Consider the following 20,078-nt stretch of genomic DNA (forward strand, 5'->3'; position numbering starts at 1 on the left):
TGACATGGACAGAGGTGGCAGCAGAGAGCACTGTGTCAGACTGGAAAGAATACACCACTTCCTGCAGGACATACAGCAGCTGATAAGTACTGGAAGACTGGAGATTTTTAAATAGAAGAAAAAAGCACATTTTAAACTTACATGTGAAACTGGCCTTAAAAAGAAATACACTACAAGTCACCTCTCAAGTAATAAAATAGCCGCTTTTGTCTGTTTTATGATATCCTATGACACCAAAACTGTGTAGATCCTATGGAGGGATCACACATATTTTTGGATTTTTGTTTTCAACAGCTACAGGACTATCTAAATGAAATCACGGCACAATGACCCCAAAAGGGATTAGAATGAAGATTATGAGAGGATCATGTCACCGGTGGTTGTTTGGGTACATGGAGCGTCACAGACCTTGGCGTGAACTCTCGACCTTGTGTATAGAGCGCACACAAGCCAACGCTCTCTTTTTAATGGCATTTTGACTACAAGAGGGTGTGGAGAACTGACCGGGTGGTGAAAGGAAGAACATGGGGGGGGGGGGGGGGAGGTCAAATAAAAGAGGAAAGACATAATGGGGGAGATTTATCAAAGGGTGTAAAATTTAGACTGGTGCAAACTGCCCACAGCAACCAATCACAGCTCAGCTTTAGGCAGTGCTGAAAGGAAAGCTGAGCTGTGATTGGTTGCTGTGGGCAGTTTGCACAGTCTAAATTTTACACCCTTTGATAAATCTCCCCCAATGTGATGGAGGTATAGAGCAAAATAACAGAAGGTTCCAACAGCACCTCGGAGTTACTCCAAAAGTTGATCGCAAATAGAAGAGTAGGATGCACGCAGGACGGCTCACAATCCTTGGTGTGAGCACTAAACTGTAGAAGAAAAGGGTCCCACAGCATCCGATGCAAAATAAGGTGTGTTTATTCACACATCAGGGTACAGAAGTGCAACGTTTCGGCCAATCCGGCCTTTGTGTATGCTTGACAAAGGCCGGATTGGCCGAAACGTTGCACTTCTGTACCCGGAGGTATAGAGCAGTCACTGCAATTTTTTCCTATTTTTTTTTTTTTTTTTTGTTTTCATTTTTTTGGGGGAGAGGGGGCGAAAATGCTTTTAGTTCTTTTTCCCCATTGGGATAAAAAATCTATTGTGCTGATTTGTTTTTCATGAACCTGAAGAGATTGAATTATAGAAGATATTAATAAAAAGCAAAGGCAGTATTATAGTAGTTATATTCCTGTATATAGGAGCAGTATTATAGTAGTTATATTCTTATATATAGGGAGCAGTATTATAGTAGTTATATTCCTGTGTATAGGAGCAGTATTATAGTAGTTATATTCTTGTATATAGGAGCAGTATTATAGTAGTTATATTCCTGTATATAGGAGCAGTATTATAGTAGTTATATTCTTGTATATAGGGGGCAGTATTATAGTAGTTATATTCCTGTATATAGGAGCAGTATTATAGTAGTTATATTCCTGTATATAGGAGCAGTATTATAGTAGTTATATTCCTGTATATAGGGGGCAGTATTATAGTAGTTATATTCTTGTATATAGGGAGCAGTATTATAGTAGTTATATTCCTGTATATAGGAGCAGTATTATAGTAGTTATATTCCTGTATATAGGGAGCAGTATTATAGTAGTTATATTCTTGTATATAGGGGGCAGTATTATAGTAGTTATATTCCTGTATATAGGAGCAGTATTATAGTAGTTATATTCCTGTATATAGGAGCAGTATTATAGTAGTTATATTTCTGTATATAGGGGGCAGTATTATAGTAGTTATATTCCTGTATATAGGAGCAGTATTATAGTAGTTATATTCCTGTATATAGGGGGCAGTATTATAGTAGTTATATACACAAGCAGGTAGATGTAGATGGCTTGTGCTGATTATAGTAGTTATATTCCTGTATATAGGAGCAGTATTATAGTAGTTATGCAGTTCAGGGAAGAAACAGAGTGCTGCACCTCACACCTATGGCTGATACTAGTGCCGCTAGGCTAAATAAAAAACACATCAGAATTTTGTGTATGAATTGATCAAGCCATACTGCCCCATGTACCTCGTGCCGGTATCTGATACACATGGGTCCCTACACTAAGTCCACACCGTGCCAGTCAGTGGCCACCAACCCCGCAGGCGTGCACAGTCAGGGAACGGGGGCCATGGGACGGCCCTGCGACCCCCATGCCACAGGACCAGACCCAAAAACATTTTCCCATTCTGTTTGCTGCAGCTATGGTGAGTGTAATTCCTTATCCAGACTTGTTCTGCTTGGGGGCGACCTTCTCCGCCGGCGGTGCTGGCCGGGTTCTGGTGTGGTGTTTTTGGGTCTGGTCCTGTGGCATGGGGGTCGCAGGGCCGTCCCATGGCCCCCGTTCCCTGACTGTGCACGCCTGCGGGGTTGGTGGCCACTGACTGGCACGGTGTGGACTTAGTGTAGGGACCCATGTGTATCAGATACCGGCACGAGGTACATGGGGCAGTATGGCTTGATCAATTCATACACAAAATTCTGATGTGTTTTTTATTTAGCCTAGCGGCACTAGTATCAGCCATAGGTGTGAGGTGCAGCGCTCTGTTTCTTCCCTGAACCGCATTATAGTAGTTATATTCTTGTATATAGGAGCAGTATTATAGTAGTTCAGGTGTAGTATATTATAGTAGTTATATTCTTGTATATAGGAGCAGTATTATAGTAGTTATATTCCTGTATATAGGGGCAGTATTATAGTAGTTATATTCTTGTATATAGGGGGCAGTATTATAGTAGTTATATTCTTGTATATAGGGGCAGTATTATAGTAGTTATATTCTTGTATATAGGGGCAGTATTATAGTAGTTATATTCCTGTATATAGGGGGCAGTATTATAGTAGTTATATTCCTGTATATAGGAGCAGTATTATAGTAGTTATATTCCTGTATATGGGGGCAGTATTATAGTAGTTATATTCCTGTATATAGGGGGCAGTATTATAGTAGTTATATTCCTGTATATAGGAGCAGTATTATAGTAGTTATATTCTTGTATATAGGGGCAGTATTATAGTAGTTATATTCCTGTATATAGGGGGCAGTATTATAGTAGTTATATTCCTGTATATAGGAGCAGTATTATAGTAGTTATATTCCTGTATATAGGGGCAGTATTATAGTAGTTATATTCCTGTATATAGGGGGCAGTATTATAGTAGTTATATTCCTGTATATAGGGGGCAGTATTATAGTAGTTATATTTTTGTATATAGGGAGCAGTAATATAGTAGTTATATTCCTGTATATAGGGGGCAGTATTATAGTAGTTATATTCTTGTATATAGGGGGCAGTATTATAGTAGTTATATTCCTGTATATAGGGGGCAGTATTATAGTAGTTATATTTTTGTATATAAGGAGCAGTTATATAATAAGTTACAACTTCAATGTGTGGGTATTATGGTAGCAGCTATACTGTTATTATTACTAAAGAATTTCTTTATTAAATTAGAATGTGTTACATGACTATGTTTATATGGATTACGTTTCATCACTTCCATGTAGTTGAGTTTAAAGATGGCCCTGGAAATCCCAACACAGTAATCTAGGCCTGCAGATTGTTGCTTTTTAGTGATCTGGTGTAGCTCTATCTATCTATCTATCTATCTCCTATATATCATCTATCTATCTATCTATCTATCTATCTATCTATCTATCTATCTATCTATCTATCTATCTCCTATCTATCTCCTATCTATCTATCTATCTATCTATCTATCTTCTATCTATCTATCTATCTATCTATCTATCTATCTATCTATCTCCTATCTATCTATCTACCTATCTATCTATCTATCTATCTATCTATCTATCATCTATCTATCTATATATTATCTATCTATCTATCTATCTATCTATCTATCTATCTATCTATCTCCTATCTATCTATCTATCTCCTATCTATCTATCTATCTATCTATCTATCTATCTTCTATCTATCTATCTATCTATCTATCTATCTATCTCCTATCTATCTATCTACCTATCTATCTATCTATCTATCTATCTATCATCTATCTATCTATATATTATCTATCTATCTATCTATCTATCTATCTATCTATCTATCTCCTATCTATCTATCTATCTATCTATCTATCTATCTATCTATCTCCTATCTATCTATCTATCTATCTATCATCTATCTATCTATCTATCTATCTATCTATCTATCTATCTATCTATCAATCTATTTATCTATCTTCTATCTATCTATCTATCTATCTATCTATCTATCATCTATCTATCTATATATTATCTATCTATCTCCTATCTATCTCCTATCTATCTATCTATCTATCTATCTATCTATCTATCTATCTATCTATCTATCTCCTATCTATCTATCTATATATTATCTATCTATCTATCTATCTATCTATCTATCTATCTATCTATCTCCTATCTATCTCCTATCTATCTATCTATCTATCTATCTATCTATCTATCTATCTATCTATCTCCTATCTATCTATCTATCTATCTATCTATCTATCTATCTCCTATCTATCTATCTATATATTATCTATCTATCTATCTATCTATCTATCTATCTATCTATCTCCTATCTATCTCCTATCTATCTATCTATCTATCTATCTATCTATCTATCTATCTATCTCCTATCTATCTATCTATCTATCTATCTATCTATCTCTCTATCTCCTATCTATCTATCTATCTATCTATCTATCTATCTATCTATCAATCTATTTATCTATCTCCTATCTATCTATCTATCTATCTATCATCTATCTATCTATCTATATATTATCTATCTATCTATCTATCTATCTATCTATCTATCTATCTCCTATCTATCTCCTATCTATCTATCTATCTCCTATCTATCTATCTATATATTATCTATCTATCTATCTATCTATCTCCTATCTATCTATCTATCTATCTATCTATCTATCTATCTATCTCCTATCTATCTATCTATCTATCTATCTATCTATCTCCTATCTATCTATCTATATATTATCTATCTATCTATCTATCTATCTATCTATCTATCTATCTCCTATCTATCTATCTATCTATCTATCTATCTATCTATCTATCTATCTCTCTATCTCCTATCTATCTATCTATCTATCTATCTATCTATCTATCTATCTATCTCCTATCTATCTATCTATCTATCTATCTATCTATCTATTATCTATCTATCTATCTATCTATCTATCTATCTATCTATCTGTATATCATGTGAATAGACACTGGAGTCTGCTCTGGATGGACTGATGTCTCTTCTTACCCTTACATACTATATTCCTATGTTACCAGTATGTATTGGGACATATGGCTTTAGCGTGTGTTGTAGGGATTAGAGGGACATTCTTCAGGTGGATCAGGCTCGGTGAAGTTCTTAGATGAGCGGCCAAATTGTAATACTCCTGGACACCGGTCATATGAGCGTCCCAGCGGGAGGGGGTGGAGGGCAATGGGTCGTGTAGATGAGAGAGATGGCACACTGACAAAGGATTCAGAGGATTCCTCCAGTGTCCTGCTGGGTATAATCTGCATCACTCTTTATAGTCTCCCAGTTAATATATGACAGGATTAGCAGTGTGTTCCTGCGCCCATCCTCCTCACTACAAAGTCTCACTCCAGCTCTCTGTATTTTGGAGATCAGAGCATGCTGGGAGCTGTAGTTTTGCAACATCTGGAGTCACTCCTGGCCTACAGCCTGACTGCCTTGGGGCCATAAGGGATCCGTATGTCCCAGAGTATAACGTATTCTACTCCACTCCTCTCCAGAGTTGCTGCTTGTTGCTTAGACTTCTACCCATTGCAAAATATAGCCAGGAGAAGCTCGCGACTGTGCGCTTCGCTCCCTGGCTCACTGCTCTCATCAGTTTAATGTAGGAGACGGGCTCCTTTATACAGAACTCATCTCTTCTGATAAGAGCGTTGAGCCGCACACTGCTCCGGGCTATATCTAGTGACCGGTGGGGATCTATAAAACTTTTGAAGTTTTTTATTTTTTTTAAAGTGACAGTTACACATCACATGTTATATATGACTAATTCATACTATTGACTAAACTTGTAGGGAAAAGTTCTATGAAAAGTTCTGTGAAACCTAATGTATTAAAGGGGTAAAAATTCTTTCAGATCAACTGGTTTCAGAAAGTTTTATAGATTTGTAATTTACTTCTATTGAAAAATGTCAAGTCTTCCCGTACTTATCCGCTGCTGTATGTCCTGCAGGAAGTGGTGTATTCTTTCCAGTCTGACACAGTGCTCTCTGCTGCCACCTCTGTCCATGTCAGGAACTGTCCAGAGCAGTAGAGGATTTCTATGGGGATTTGCTGCAGCTCTGGACAGTTCCTGACATGGACAGAGGTGGCAGCAGAGAGCACTGTGTCAGCCTGGAAAGAATACACCACTTCCTGTAGGACATACAGCAGCTGATAAGTACTGGAAGACTGGAGATTTTTCAATAGATGTAAATTACAAATCTATATAACTATCTGAAATCCGTTGATTTGAAACATAAAAGTTTTTCTTCGTCACTGTACCCCTTCTTCAGAAATTTTCTTGCTTTTCATTGAGAAATTTGTGGCACGCTGCACAGCATCATCAGTTAGAAGGCAACCTATTGCTTGAAAATTTGACAATTTCCCAAAAATTCTAAAAATGTTCCAAACTCTTTTTTTGAATGGAAGAAAAGCTAATTCCATACAATTCATTTATTTCATTCTGTTTTTTTATTTTCTTAAATCAATTTATTTTAGTGTTGAGTTTTCTGGTTTCCATTATTGTTTAATTGATTTTGTGGTCTGCTCTGTAGTAAGAGATGGAAAACCCAGTGAATGGATTTTTTTTTTCCTTCTTTCTATCCTCATCAGTCCTCAGGAAATTCACAAAAAACCCTTCCCCTCTCCTCAGTAACCTTACCCTCCGAGAGTCACGGACCAAGGAGAACCTTCAAGGGATGGGGGAACTCCTTTCGGTGTGAGAAAGCTGCTCTTCATTAGTATTAGCGGGTCGACCTTCTGACTACCAGGATTGTGTTATTCTTTTTCATTATGTGGTTTACAGAAGCTAAACACGGCCAGGAAATGGCAACTTTCCTCGGCCGGCTGGAGGACTATTCACCACCTCGCGAGCAACCGTAATAATCTGAGAGTTACTTGTAAACGCAGACCATGAAAATGACCAATAAAGAAAAAACAAGCCTAATGTTCTCTTCCGCATTTTTGGCGTCCATTAAGCGTGATTAAGTTGGTGTTGGGTTATGAAGTGTTTAAGTTACTACAGGACTGAAGAAATATTGTTTCTTCGATTCTCCTTGTAGTGGAGCGGATGGGAAAACACAATTCTTGCTTGTGCGAGTCCTAAATTTTCTTGAGCTTGGGTCGATTTATCAATGTTTTTTTCTTTATTCTTATATATATGTTTAGTTTTTCTTACAAAATTTGGCAATAATTAGTCCAGAAATTCTAAGGTTTTCTAACCCGGGTAAAGAGTGACGGTCTTTGGGTATCATAGTAGTTGACTTTGACCCTTTACAGCCATTGGGTATATCCATGTTTTCCAGGCAGTCCTCGGGCTCCATTCACCTTCTTCAGGCAGCAGGATTTAAATGATGGTCATTTTGGTTCTTGTTACCCGAACTTTCGGCGACTTCATTTATCTTGAGTGGCGATGCGTAACTGCAGCTCATCTCTAGTCTTGGCTAAACCTGTCAAGATGTTAAGGTTTGGCGATGTTATCCGAACCCGAACACCCTGCAGCTGCAGAATATGGATGACGCCCTAGGGCGGCCAGGAAGACATCGATACAGCCCATGGCTTTATTTATTTTTTTTCCAGGACTCCCAAGGCCTGCATCCAAGTTCTGCGGCCACGGGGCATTCTACGCTGAGCGTTCGGTTCCAGATAATGTTGCGGAACCTGAACATTTTGACGGGTTTGCTCAACGCTTTTCATCTCTCATTCAAGCCCCCCCCGTTCAATTGGCAGGGGTGCTGGATGTTGATACTCTTCTGATCGGCGACTGATGACCTGTCCTGTGTCTTTTTGGCTCAGAAAACCTCTTCAAGTTGCCTATATAGTAGTCTAAACACTTAAAGGGGTACTCCGGCGGGGGGTTATTTTGGGGTCTGGCCGGGGAGGAGGTGGCTGAGGGAAACAACGTCCACTCACCTCCCCAGTTCCAGCGGCGAGTCCCATATCATGGCGCTCCGGTCCCCGGCCGCTTCCGGGTGTCTGATGCGGGGTCGAGACGTGACGTCTCAAGCCCGCTCAGCCAGTCAGCGACAGAGGCGGGATCCGTTTCAAGTCCGCTCAGATCCCGCCTCTGTCACTGACTGGCTCAGCGGGCTTGAGACGTCACGTCTCGAGCCCGCGTCAGACACTAGGAAGCGGCCAGGGACCAGAGCGCCGCGATACAGGACCCGCCGCTGGAACCGCATGGTGCTTGTTCAAGTAAAAAGTCATCTTTTATCAACTGCAGATTGTGTTAAGTGGGTGGGGCCTCGCGGCATTAGAGCCACTTAGCCCCGCCCACAATGCCACAGTTGGCCCCACCCCCTCGCCGGCCATTGGAACAGGCTGGCCGAAAGGTCTAGACCCCATCCCCTTTACGTCGGCCAACCAATGGGTGTCAAGGGGGCAAACTGTGCTGTTGTGGGCGGGGCTAAGTGGTGCTAATGCTGCAAGGCCACACCCACTTAATACAATCTGCAGTTGATAAAAGGACACTTTACTTAAACAAACACCATGACGTATGATATGAAATAAGGTATGAAAAACGCTAAATTTACCCTTCACACCTGTGTAGAGATGTCAGAATGCTCAAAAAGGGGGGGACAGTGTCACTTTAATTTTATATTACAGCTCAGAATAACCTCAGGTTTATAGGGTTTTGGGGAGCTGTAATATGGCAGACTAATATGGTTACGTATTACACCTACGTATGTTGGCATGACCCATGATTTGCCGTACAATGCGCAGGGACTTGTCAAATGGCGCCCCAGGGAAAACCCCACCTGGGAGATTCTCATTTAGTTTTTGTTAAATGTTGTAATATCCAAGAAGTCCGTTACATCTAAGCTTATCAGTCATGTCGGCAGAATATCTGGTGGAGGTGGCCAACTTTAGTCATATATCATTATATGAAAGTATAAGTGAGGTATGTTTTTTGTTTTTCAGGGACAAGAGAGTCGGCCTTTGTGTACGCTCTGTCTGCCGCCACCATAAGCCACACGATTGCCAGGGCCTGCACTGTTGGGGACCTACCGGGCTGTTCTTGTGGTCCTATACCTGGGGAGACACTGGACCAAGGTTCTCGTTGGGGTGGATGCGCTGACAATGTCAACTATGGTCTTATGATGGGCTCCAAGTTCTCCGATGCCCCGATGAAGATGAAGAAGTCAGGATCTCAAGCCAATAAACTAATGCACCTCCACAATAGCGAAGTGGGGAGGCAGGTAAGCGGATACCCCAAAATGCACATATACAATCAACTTGGTTATTGTAACGAGAGATGAGCGTGACTCAAGCATTCTCGAGTCCGATCGTGCGGCATTTGGTTACTGCCTGGAACACATGAATACGGCCTAGACTAGGGCGTCATCCATCTTCCTCAGCCAACGTTATTTAAATGCCGAACGATCAGACTCGAGCATGTCCTCATCTCTAATCGAAACTAGAAGGACAATTTTTAGTTAGGGATACTTTAGTTGGGGTGGTAGCATGTGAATTTTCTGCATCTATAGTACCATCATGGTGGAACCTATGTATCCACCCGTATACGCTAGTAATGTAATTGTTGGTATACTTGTGTCTTCAGGTGCTGAAAACCTCATTAGAGCTAAAATGTAAATGCCATGGAGTTTCGGGGTCCTGCTCCATTAAGACCTGCTGGAAAGGTTTACTGGAACTTCGAGAGATCGCCTTGGACCTGAAAACCAAGTATCTGTCAGCAACAAAGGTCGTACATCGGCCGATGGGGACACGGAAACAGCTGGTGCCAAAGGACCTGGATATTCGGCCGGTACGGGAAACGGAGCTTATATATCTACAAAGCTCCCCGGATTATTGTCTAAAGAACGAGAAGTTAGGATCACATGGAACGCAAGACCGGTGAGTCACGCATCAAAAAGAAGCAAGAGTTTTTTGATTCTTCCTCTACTACTAGTTAGTGTCCGTTTTTTTTATTATGGCAATGTGTACATTCGTATTGTGGCATCTATACCTCTAAATATGCAGGCCAACAATACCCTTGGGCAGTCGGTCCCAACCATGGATGGTTCCTTGCCCCATGCACTCGTAGAGCTTCTTTAGGGTGGTCTTATGGACATGATATATGGGGCTCCCTTTTAGAGACCCTTATCTATCAGTTTAAACAAGAGCCATGCTTATGGAAGTTCTATCAGGCTGGAGCTATCTCTGTATTACATAGACAGCCACTCATGTAATACTACATCTCTCCTGCAGTGGCCGCTGCAGAGACAGAATGTCTGGCTAGCCAACGATTTCCCAGGAAAAATCAAGTGATTGCTGGGGGTGTCGGGGCTGCTCCTCTCAGGCAGAGGTTAATTCTAAATAAACAATGCCTTTAAATACGTTAAAAGGGGTACTATGGAGAAATATAATTCAGATTAACTTGTATTGGAAAATGATACAGATTTGTAAATTAATTCTCTCTAAAAAAAAAATCTCCAGTATTCCAGTACTTATCAGCTGCTGTATGTCCTGCAGGAAGTGGTGTATTCCATCCAGCCTGACACAGTGTTCTCTGCTGCCACCTCTGTCCATGTCAGGAACTGTCCAGAGCAGTAGTAAATCCCCATAGAAAACCTCTCCTGCTCTGGACAGTTCCTGACATGGACAGAGGTGGCAGCAGAGAGCACTGTGTCAGACTGGACAGAATACACCACTTCCTGCAGGACATACAGCAGCTGACAAGTACTGGAAGACTGGAGATTTTTTTAATACAAGTAATTTACAAATCTATATAACTTTCTGACACCAGTTAATTAGAAAAAAAGCACCCCTTCAATCAGAATTTTTTTTTTGTAAAATGTCATGCAATGCCAATACCACCCTAACATACTAACCGCTTATTCCATACCAACCCCTATGATTTTTAATATGAACCCTCAGGTATAGTTTGTAGCATTGCCACATTGATAGGGCGGCCATTCTGTGGTATGAGCTGCACTGCTAATGACTGACCATCCTATAAGGGGGCAGTGGAGGACCTGATAGGCCAAGGATACTTTATAGCAAACTTGACCTTACTGGGCCACTTCATAAGATAATATATTGAACATAGCGGAAAGTTTTCTATAAACTACTTTTCAGCTATACATGTATAGTCATCTCAAGGCAACGAATGGGACAAGCACAAACTTTTTTCAATGTTTAAAAGTTTAAAATTCAATAATAAATGAATAAATAAACAAACAAACAAACAAACAAACCCAAAATATTTAAAATAGTCGGTATATACAATTACTTAAAGGGGTACTCAAGTGAAAATCTTTTCCTTTCAGATTAACTGGTTTCAGAACATTATATAGATTTGTAATTTACATCTATTTACAATTCTCAAGTCCTCCAGTACTTATCAGCTGCTGTACGTCCTGCAGGAAGTGGTATTATTTCCAGTCTGTTGAGCAGGAGAGGTTTTCTGTGGGGATTTGCTGCCGCTCTGGACAGTTCCTGACATGGACAGAGGTGGCAGCAGAGAGCACTGTGTCAGACTGGAGAGAATACACCACTTCATACAGGACATACAGCAGCTGATAAGTACTGGAAGACTGGTGATTTTTAATTAGAATTAAATTACAATTCTATTTATGAGTTTTTATTTTTGCCTTAGCACCCCTTTAGGGTCAGTTAACACGTACAGACTCGCAGTGTAAATCTCGCTGCAAGTCTGTCAGGTCCTGGCAGTACCCTGTCACTACATACTCTACAATTCTGCCGGCACCTTTACCCCTTCGGCTTCCTCCCCGCTGTGTCTGTATATACATTACCTGTCCTTGCTGCACGGGGTCCCACTGTCCTGCTCTCCTGCCCAGCCAATCTGTGGCTGCGGGTGGTCAACACACTGATTGGCCGGGCGGGAGAGCAGGATACATCCTGTATCATACTGCAGAGCTGCACTCACTATTCTGCTGGTGGGGTCACTGTGTACATACATTACATTACTGATCCTGAGTTACATCCTGTATTATAATACAGAGTTGCACTCACTATTCCGCTGGTGGGGTCACTGTGTATATACATTACATTACTGATCCTGTACTGATCCTGAGTTACATCATGTATTATACTCCAGAGCTGCAATCACTATTCTGCTGGTGGGGTCACTGTGTACATACATTACATTACTGATCCTGTACTGATCCTGAGTTACATCCTGTATTATACCCCAGAGCTGCGCTCACTATTCTGCTGGTGGGGTCACTGTGTACATACATTACATTACTGATCCTTAGTTACATCCTGTATTATACCCCAGAGCTGCACTCACTATTCTGCTGGTGGGGTCTCTATGAACATGTCAGTGTTCCTGACTCCCTTATAATCCGCAATGTCATCATATCTCGCGGAGGAATCCCGCTCTCTACAACGCGACAGCCACAAACCCTTTAAGGTGAACATGCTTTCAAACAGTTTCTCCGTGAAATCTTGGCCTTGCCACTATTGTTTCTGCTTTCACAAAGCCAAAGTTTATGAGAACGTTTAGTTCTGTCCTCGATTTCTTTCTTGTACTGAAAATTGATCTGGAGTCGAATCCTCCGAGGATCAGAAAGCATAAAGCGAGCCCCTGGATTTATGACGGTCAATAAGTGATCACAGAAAGGCGACCTTGTTCTTCCTCAGTGTTTGAGTCGTCTTGTAGGAACGCACCCTATAAGTTACCGCTAATGAGCTCTTACCTAGTCCTGGAAAACCCATTATCCCACCTCCTCCCCGGGTCATGATGTCAGCAAAATATTTGTAAATACAAACTGCGTCCTGATGGGAGACGTCTCACCGGGGTCTGCGGGGTCCTCCATGCTGGGGGAGGGGGGGGGGGGGGATGCTTCCATAATATATATACACGTGTAATAGAATCCAGGTTTTCCGGGCGGACATCTGCTTGCTTTTTACTTTACAAAGACTCATTACCCTAAAAATTGTTTTGCCTCAATATAATTATTATGCCATAAACTATTGCTGATAATTGATTTTCTTCCCCTTAAGTTGCTACGGGAACTGACCTTTGCAGGAAGGAAATTATTTTTTATATAAATTAAATTTTTATTAAAAATGTTTGATTTTATATATTTTTAAAATGTTTATTTACATAAAGTGAATCCTGAAATGTTGCAGCTTCCACACAGGTCGCTAGAGTAGACACTTAAAGGAGAAGTCTGGTGAAAATTTTTATTAGAGTATTGTATTGCCGCCCAAAAGTTATACAAATCACCAGTATACACTTATTACGGGAAATTCTTATAAAGTGCTTTTTTCCCTGCACTTACTAATGCATCAAGGCTTTACTTCCTGGATAACATGGTGATGTTACTTCCTGGATAACATGGTGATGTCACTTCCTGGATAACATGGTGATGTCACTTCCTGGATAACATGGTGATGTCACTTCCTGGATAACATGGTGATGTCACTTCCTGGATAACATGGTGATGTCACTTCCTGGATAACATGGTGATGTCACTTCCTGGATAAAATGGTTATGTAACTTCCTGGATAAAATGGTGTTGTCACTCCCTGGATAAAATGGTGTTGTCACTCCCTGGATAACATGGTGATGTCACTTCCTGGATAACATGGTGATGTCACTTCCTGGATTACATGGTGATGTCACGACCCGACTCCCAGAGCTGTGCGGGCTGTGGCTGCTGGAGAGGATGATGGTAAGGGGATGCTCAGTGTCCCTCCAGTGCCCTGTGTCCCTCAGTGTCCCCCTGCCATCATCCTCTCCAGCAGCCACAGCCCGCACAGCTCTGGGAGTCGGGTTGTGACATCACCATGTTATCCAGGAAGTGACATGACCATGTTATCCAGGAAGTGAAGCCTTGATGCAGTAGTAAGTGCAGGGAAAAAAGCACTTTATAAGCATTTCCTGTAATAAGTGTATATTGGTAATTTGTGTAACTTTAAGGGGGCAATACAATACTGTAATAAAAATTTTCGCTGGACTTCTCCTTTAAGACTGATACTACTTGATTTTTTTTGGCTCATTTCTCAGCTTTACTGTATAGACTGGGACAGAATAAAAAGAAGCATTTTATTATTATTATTATTATTATTATTATTATTATTATTATTATTATGTTTGTGGGGTTAATAAGAGCTGTGTTCTGATTTACTTTATAGACTGATGCAAAATGAGCAGAGCCATCTCATTATTATTATTATTATTATTATTATTATTATTATTATTATAAGAATATGGAGGAGTTAATAACAGCTGTGTTCTTCAACAGTATACCACAGCAGACACAGAAGACTGTTCATTCCTGTTTTGTTTGGTCACTTATCTACTGAACCATATAGACTAATGCAGAATGAGCAGAGCCATCTCATTATTATAAGAATATGGAGGAGTTTATGACAGCTGTGTTCTCAAACAGTATACCACAGCAGACACAGAAAACTGTTCATTCCTGTTTTGTTTGGTCACTTCTCTGCTTTACTGTATAGACTGATGAGCAGAGCCATCTCATTATTAGGTGGGTGAGTTAAAGGGGTTATCCAGGATTAGAAAAAGCACAGCTACTTTCTTGCTTAAACAGCACCACCCCTGTCCTTGGGTTGTGTGTGGTGTTACAATTTAGCTTTATTTGCTTCAATTAAACGAGCTGCAAAATCCACAACCAAACTGAGGACAGGAAAGGTCCTTTTTCTGGAAGAAGCCTGGGTAACTCTTGTAATGACAGCTCTGTTCTCAATTGGGCCACTAACACAGACACAGCAAACATACTTCCTGTTTTGTTTGTCCATTTCTCAGCTTTACTGTATACACTGGGATAGACTGAGCAGAGTCATCTCAAATACCATTAAATGGTAGATGGGTTAATGACACTTGTTACAAAACTGCACACGAGAGCAGACACAGAAGTCTGATACTTACTGTTTTGTTTGTCCATTTTTAAGCTTTACTGTATAGACCTGGACAGATTGAGCTGTGTCATCTCATTATCATTAAAGGGAGGGTTAATGACGGCTTTTTTACAACACTGGCCTCGAGAGCAGACATAGAAGTCTGATACATCCTGTTTTGTTTGCCTGCTTTACTATATAGATTGAACAAATTAGCTGTAGCTTTATAGGCCAATAAAACTTTATAGGCCAATAGCTTTATATACACGGATTAGAAGCACTGGAGAGTCAGGCAGGGAGAAGTCTAGGTAGAGGCCAAGGTCTGGGCAGAATATGTTCATAGTTGGTAAAGGACTGGTCAGGGTGAGCATAGCTTCCAAAGTCAGGGACAGACAAAGGTCAGACGAGTATCTAGCAAGGTACAGAAATTAGGCAGAGATGGGGTCAGGAAACTGGCTGGAATCAAAGACAGTAATGGAGCAGCATACAAAATAACACCCTCACAGAGCACTAGAAAGCTAAAACATTGTTGATTGGGCCTGAACTACCAATTGGTTAACAAGGATTTGCTGGGGAAGGTGAGGTTGGCGCTGGCCCTTTAAGAGTCAGGAAGAGAGCTCATGTGCACCCTATGGGCAGAGCAGCAGTAATACAAGCCAGGCAGCAGGAAGGCGCCACCTCCCCCAGTGTTACTACTGAGAACTTTTTGGTCTTTCCAAGAGACTGGTGAAGCCCATTGAGTTCCTCGGACGGCCACCATTTGTCCAACTTTAGAAAGAGTTTTTTTAGCACTTACTTGGCAGCCTGATTTTCCTACTGGAATACTGTATACCGTCAGGCATCATGGAGGGTTCTGTAAGAGGGCAATGGATTAGCGCATAAAGTCATCAGCCTTAATTTCTACAATTACACTTATTTTTATGGTGCGGGTTAGTACTGCCAGATGGCACCCCGTTCAGTTTATGATTGGAAGAGCTGGCCGGACATGAATGCATTTGGCCTGAGACCCATTTCCAAGTCTAAGTGCATTAATACGCTCCTATAAATCATTGTGACTTCAAAAATAAACACGGGAAGATGTAAAAATTATAACAATCGTATCCTAATTTACCCTTTTGCCACAAGCCATTAAATGTAATTTTTTTTAGCTGGAAAGAGTAAAAGCAGCATTAAATCTAATAGGTTATATAGGGCGCCTCGGACTTTGAAGTGCTTAATTCTGATCCAGTTAAAGGGACACCCCTACCTTGGACATGTGATATTCCATGAATGTCTGATAGATATAGGTCTCACCTATAAGCCACCACATACCTCTGTCTGGGTAATTCCTCCAGGAGAATAATGGGATTGGGAATACTGCCTCCTATGTGCAAGAAAATAACTACTATAACACTGCTCCTATATACAAGATTATAACTACTATAATACTGCTCCCTATATACAGGAATATAACTACTATAATACTACTCCTATATACAAGAATATAACTACTATAATACTGCCCACTATATACAAAAATATAACTACTATAATACTGCTCCCTATGTACAGGAATATAACTACTATAATACTGCTCCTATATACAAGAATATAACTGCTATAATACTGCTTCTATATACAAGAATATAACTACTATAATAATGCTCCTATATACAAGAATACAACTGCTATAATACTGCCCCCTACAGTATATACAAGAATATAACTACTATAATACTGCTCCTATATACAGGAATATAACTGCTGTAATACTGCTCCTATATACAGGAATATAACTACTATAATACTGCTCCTATATACAAGAATATAACTACTATAATACTGCTTCCTATATACAGGAATATAACTACTATAATACTGCTCCTATATACAAGAATATAACTGCTATAATACTGCTTCTATATACAAGAATATAACTACTATAATAATGCTCCTATATACAAGAATATAACTACTATAATACTGTTTCTTTATACAAGAATATAAGTACTAAAATACTGCTCCTATATACAACAATTTAACTACTATAATACTGCTCCTATATACAGGAATATAACTACTATAATAATGCTCCTATATACAGGAATATAACTACTATAATACTGCTCCTATATACAGGAATATAACTACTATAAAACTGCTCCTATATACAAGAATATAACTACTATAATACTGCTCCTATATACAGGAATATAACTGCTGTAATACTGTTCCTATATACAGGAATATAACTACTATAATTCTGCCCCTATATACAAGAATATAACTACTATAATGCTGCTCCAATATACAAGAATATAACTGCTATAATACTGCTCCTATATACAGGAATATAACTACTATAATACTGCCTCCTATATACAAGAATATAACTACTATAATGCTGCTCATATATACAAGAATATAACTACTATAATACTGCTCCTATATACAGGGATATAACTACTATAATACTGCTTCTATATACAAGAATATAACTACTATAATACGAACTGGAGAGAATGGAACGGCTGCACATCCCAACTATGGCTGATACTAATGCCGCTAGGCCTATATTAAAAATCAACACCAGAGTGTCTGTATATGAATTGATCAAGCCATATTGCCCCGTGTACCACCGTGCAGGTCCTCTGGTCCACACGGGTCCCTACGCTAACTCCACTGCTAACTTTGCTGCAGCTATGGTGAGTGTAATTCCTTATCCAGACTTGTGCTGCTTGGGGGCGACCTTCTCCGCCGGCGGTGCTGGCCGGGTTCTGGTGTGGTGTTTTTGGGTCTGGTCCTGTGGCATGGGGGTCGCAGGGCCGTCCCATGGCCCCCGTTCCCTGGCTGTGCACGCCTGCGGGGTTGGTGGCCACTGACTGGCACGGTGTGGACTTAGTGTAGGGACCCATGTGTATCAGATACCGGCACGAGGTACATGGGGCAGTATGGCTTGATCAATTCACATACAGAATTCTGATGTTTTTTATGCAGCCGAGAGGTACTAGTATCAGCCATAGGTGTGAGGTGCAGCACTCTGTTTCTTCCCTGAACCATAACTACTATAATACTGCTCCTATATACAGGACTATAACTACTATAATGCTGCTCCAATATACAAGAATATAACTACTATAATACTGCTCCTATATACAGGAATATAACTACTATAAAACTGCTCCCTATATACAAGAATATAACTACTATAATACTGCCCCCTATATACAAGAATATAACTACTATAATAATGCTTCTTTATACAAGAATATAACTGCTATAATACTGCTCCTATATACAACAATTTAACTACTATAACACTGCCCCTATATACAGGAATATAACTACATAATACTGCTCCTATATACAGGAATATAACTACTATAATACTGCTCCTATATACAAGAATATAACTGCTATAATACTGCTCCTATATACAGGAATATAACTACTATAATACTGCTCCTATATACAGGAATATAACTACTATAATACTGCTCCTATATACAGGAATATAACTACATAATACTGCTCCTATATACAGGAATATAACTACTATAATACTGCTCCTATATACAAGAATATAACTGCTATAATACTGCTCCTATATACAGGAATATAACTACTATAATACTGCTCCTATATACAGGAATATAACTACTATAATACTGCCCCTATATACAGGAATATAACTACTATAATACTGCTCCTATATACAGGAATATAACTACTATAATACTGCTCCTATATACAGGAATATAACTACTATAATACTGCTCCTATATACAGGAATATAACTACTATAATACTGCTCCTATATACAAGAATATAACTACTATAATACTGCTCCTATGTACAAGAATATAACTACTATAATACTGCTCCTATATACAGGAATATAACTACTATAATACTGCTCCCTATATACAGGGATATAACTACTATAATACTGCTCCTATATACAGGAATATAACTACTATAATACTGCTCCCTATATACAGGGATATAACTACTATAATACTGCTCCTATATACAGGGATATAACTACTATAATACTGCTCCTATATACAGGAATATAACTACTATAATACTGCCCCCTATGGAAAATCCTAATAATTCCCTAATAAATGAGCCCTTGTGTAGTAGTAGAGGTGATTCAGGGGTAACTATTACGGGGTCACCGTTGGGCTCCCAGCAGGGGTTTCTGTATTTTCCTGCAGGAAGTTAATAAAGTTGTGTTATTGGATGTGTGCAGGGCCGGGCTGAGTCCGCTTCCCATACGTTCCAGCTTCTCATGTATCCTCCTGGTATTAGACGCTTTATCATTGATCTGGGCGTCCACACCCTGATATCTGGGCTCCGTCTGACACATTGGAGCGGTGTAATATACATGAACTGTAAATCTCTTGTAGTTCTTGCTCTGCGTTTCATCCTCCGTGGGCTTTGATTTGACAGCCATTTATTTTTATGACCCCCGCTACATTTCACGGGAGACGCATGAGCGACTCTGCACAATATGATTAACGTTACCAGAGAACATACATCTTGTGCTTGTCAGCCTCCAAGTGACTCTCAATCCTTGCACATATTTATATGGTTTTCCTAAAATTTAGAAAGATTTAGGATTTTATAAATTACTGGTATTGTGGGTTATTCCTTAAGCAGGGGCGGGGCTTACAATGAGTCCTTCAAATCACAGTGAGACGCTCCGCCCCCTCAGGCCCTGTGCCATGTATAAGACATTAGATTGTAGTGTTTCCATGCAATTCATCAAAGGTTTAGTCTGGAAGCCTCATTGCTATAACGGTAACATACTAAACTATGACTAGTTTATAATATTGGTCTCTTTAATGGGTCATGGCCCGAGTATAACCCTGAAATATCCCTGCAATTCATCATGTGCCATAGTCAGACATCTTCAGTCAATGGTAAGCCTTCCTCTTGGGCTTGGCTCGCTTCCTTACTC

At 39.9% G+C, this 20,078-nt stretch overlaps 1 protein-coding gene across 3 annotated transcripts in view; it reads left to right on the forward strand.

Moving 5' to 3' along the window:
- Positions 1 to 20,078, forward strand: part of WNT11 (Wnt family member 11) — a 68,256-nt gene that overhangs the window by 44,130 nt on the left and 4,048 nt on the right. For all 3 annotated transcript variants that reach the window (XM_069971950.1, XM_069971951.1, XM_069971952.1), the window contains exons 4-5: positions 9,221 to 9,498; positions 9,861 to 10,153. In XM_069971950.1, coding sequence (XP_069828051.1) covers positions 9,221 to 9,498; positions 9,861 to 10,153 — 571 coding nt within the window. The remainder of the gene's footprint in view (positions 1 to 9,220; positions 9,499 to 9,860; positions 10,154 to 20,078) is intronic.

This window comes from Dendropsophus ebraccatus, chromosome 5 (genome assembly GCF_027789765.1).
Source record: "Dendropsophus ebraccatus isolate aDenEbr1 chromosome 5, aDenEbr1.pat, whole genome shotgun sequence".
Taxonomy (NCBI): Eukaryota; Metazoa; Chordata; class Amphibia; order Anura; family Hylidae; genus Dendropsophus; species Dendropsophus ebraccatus.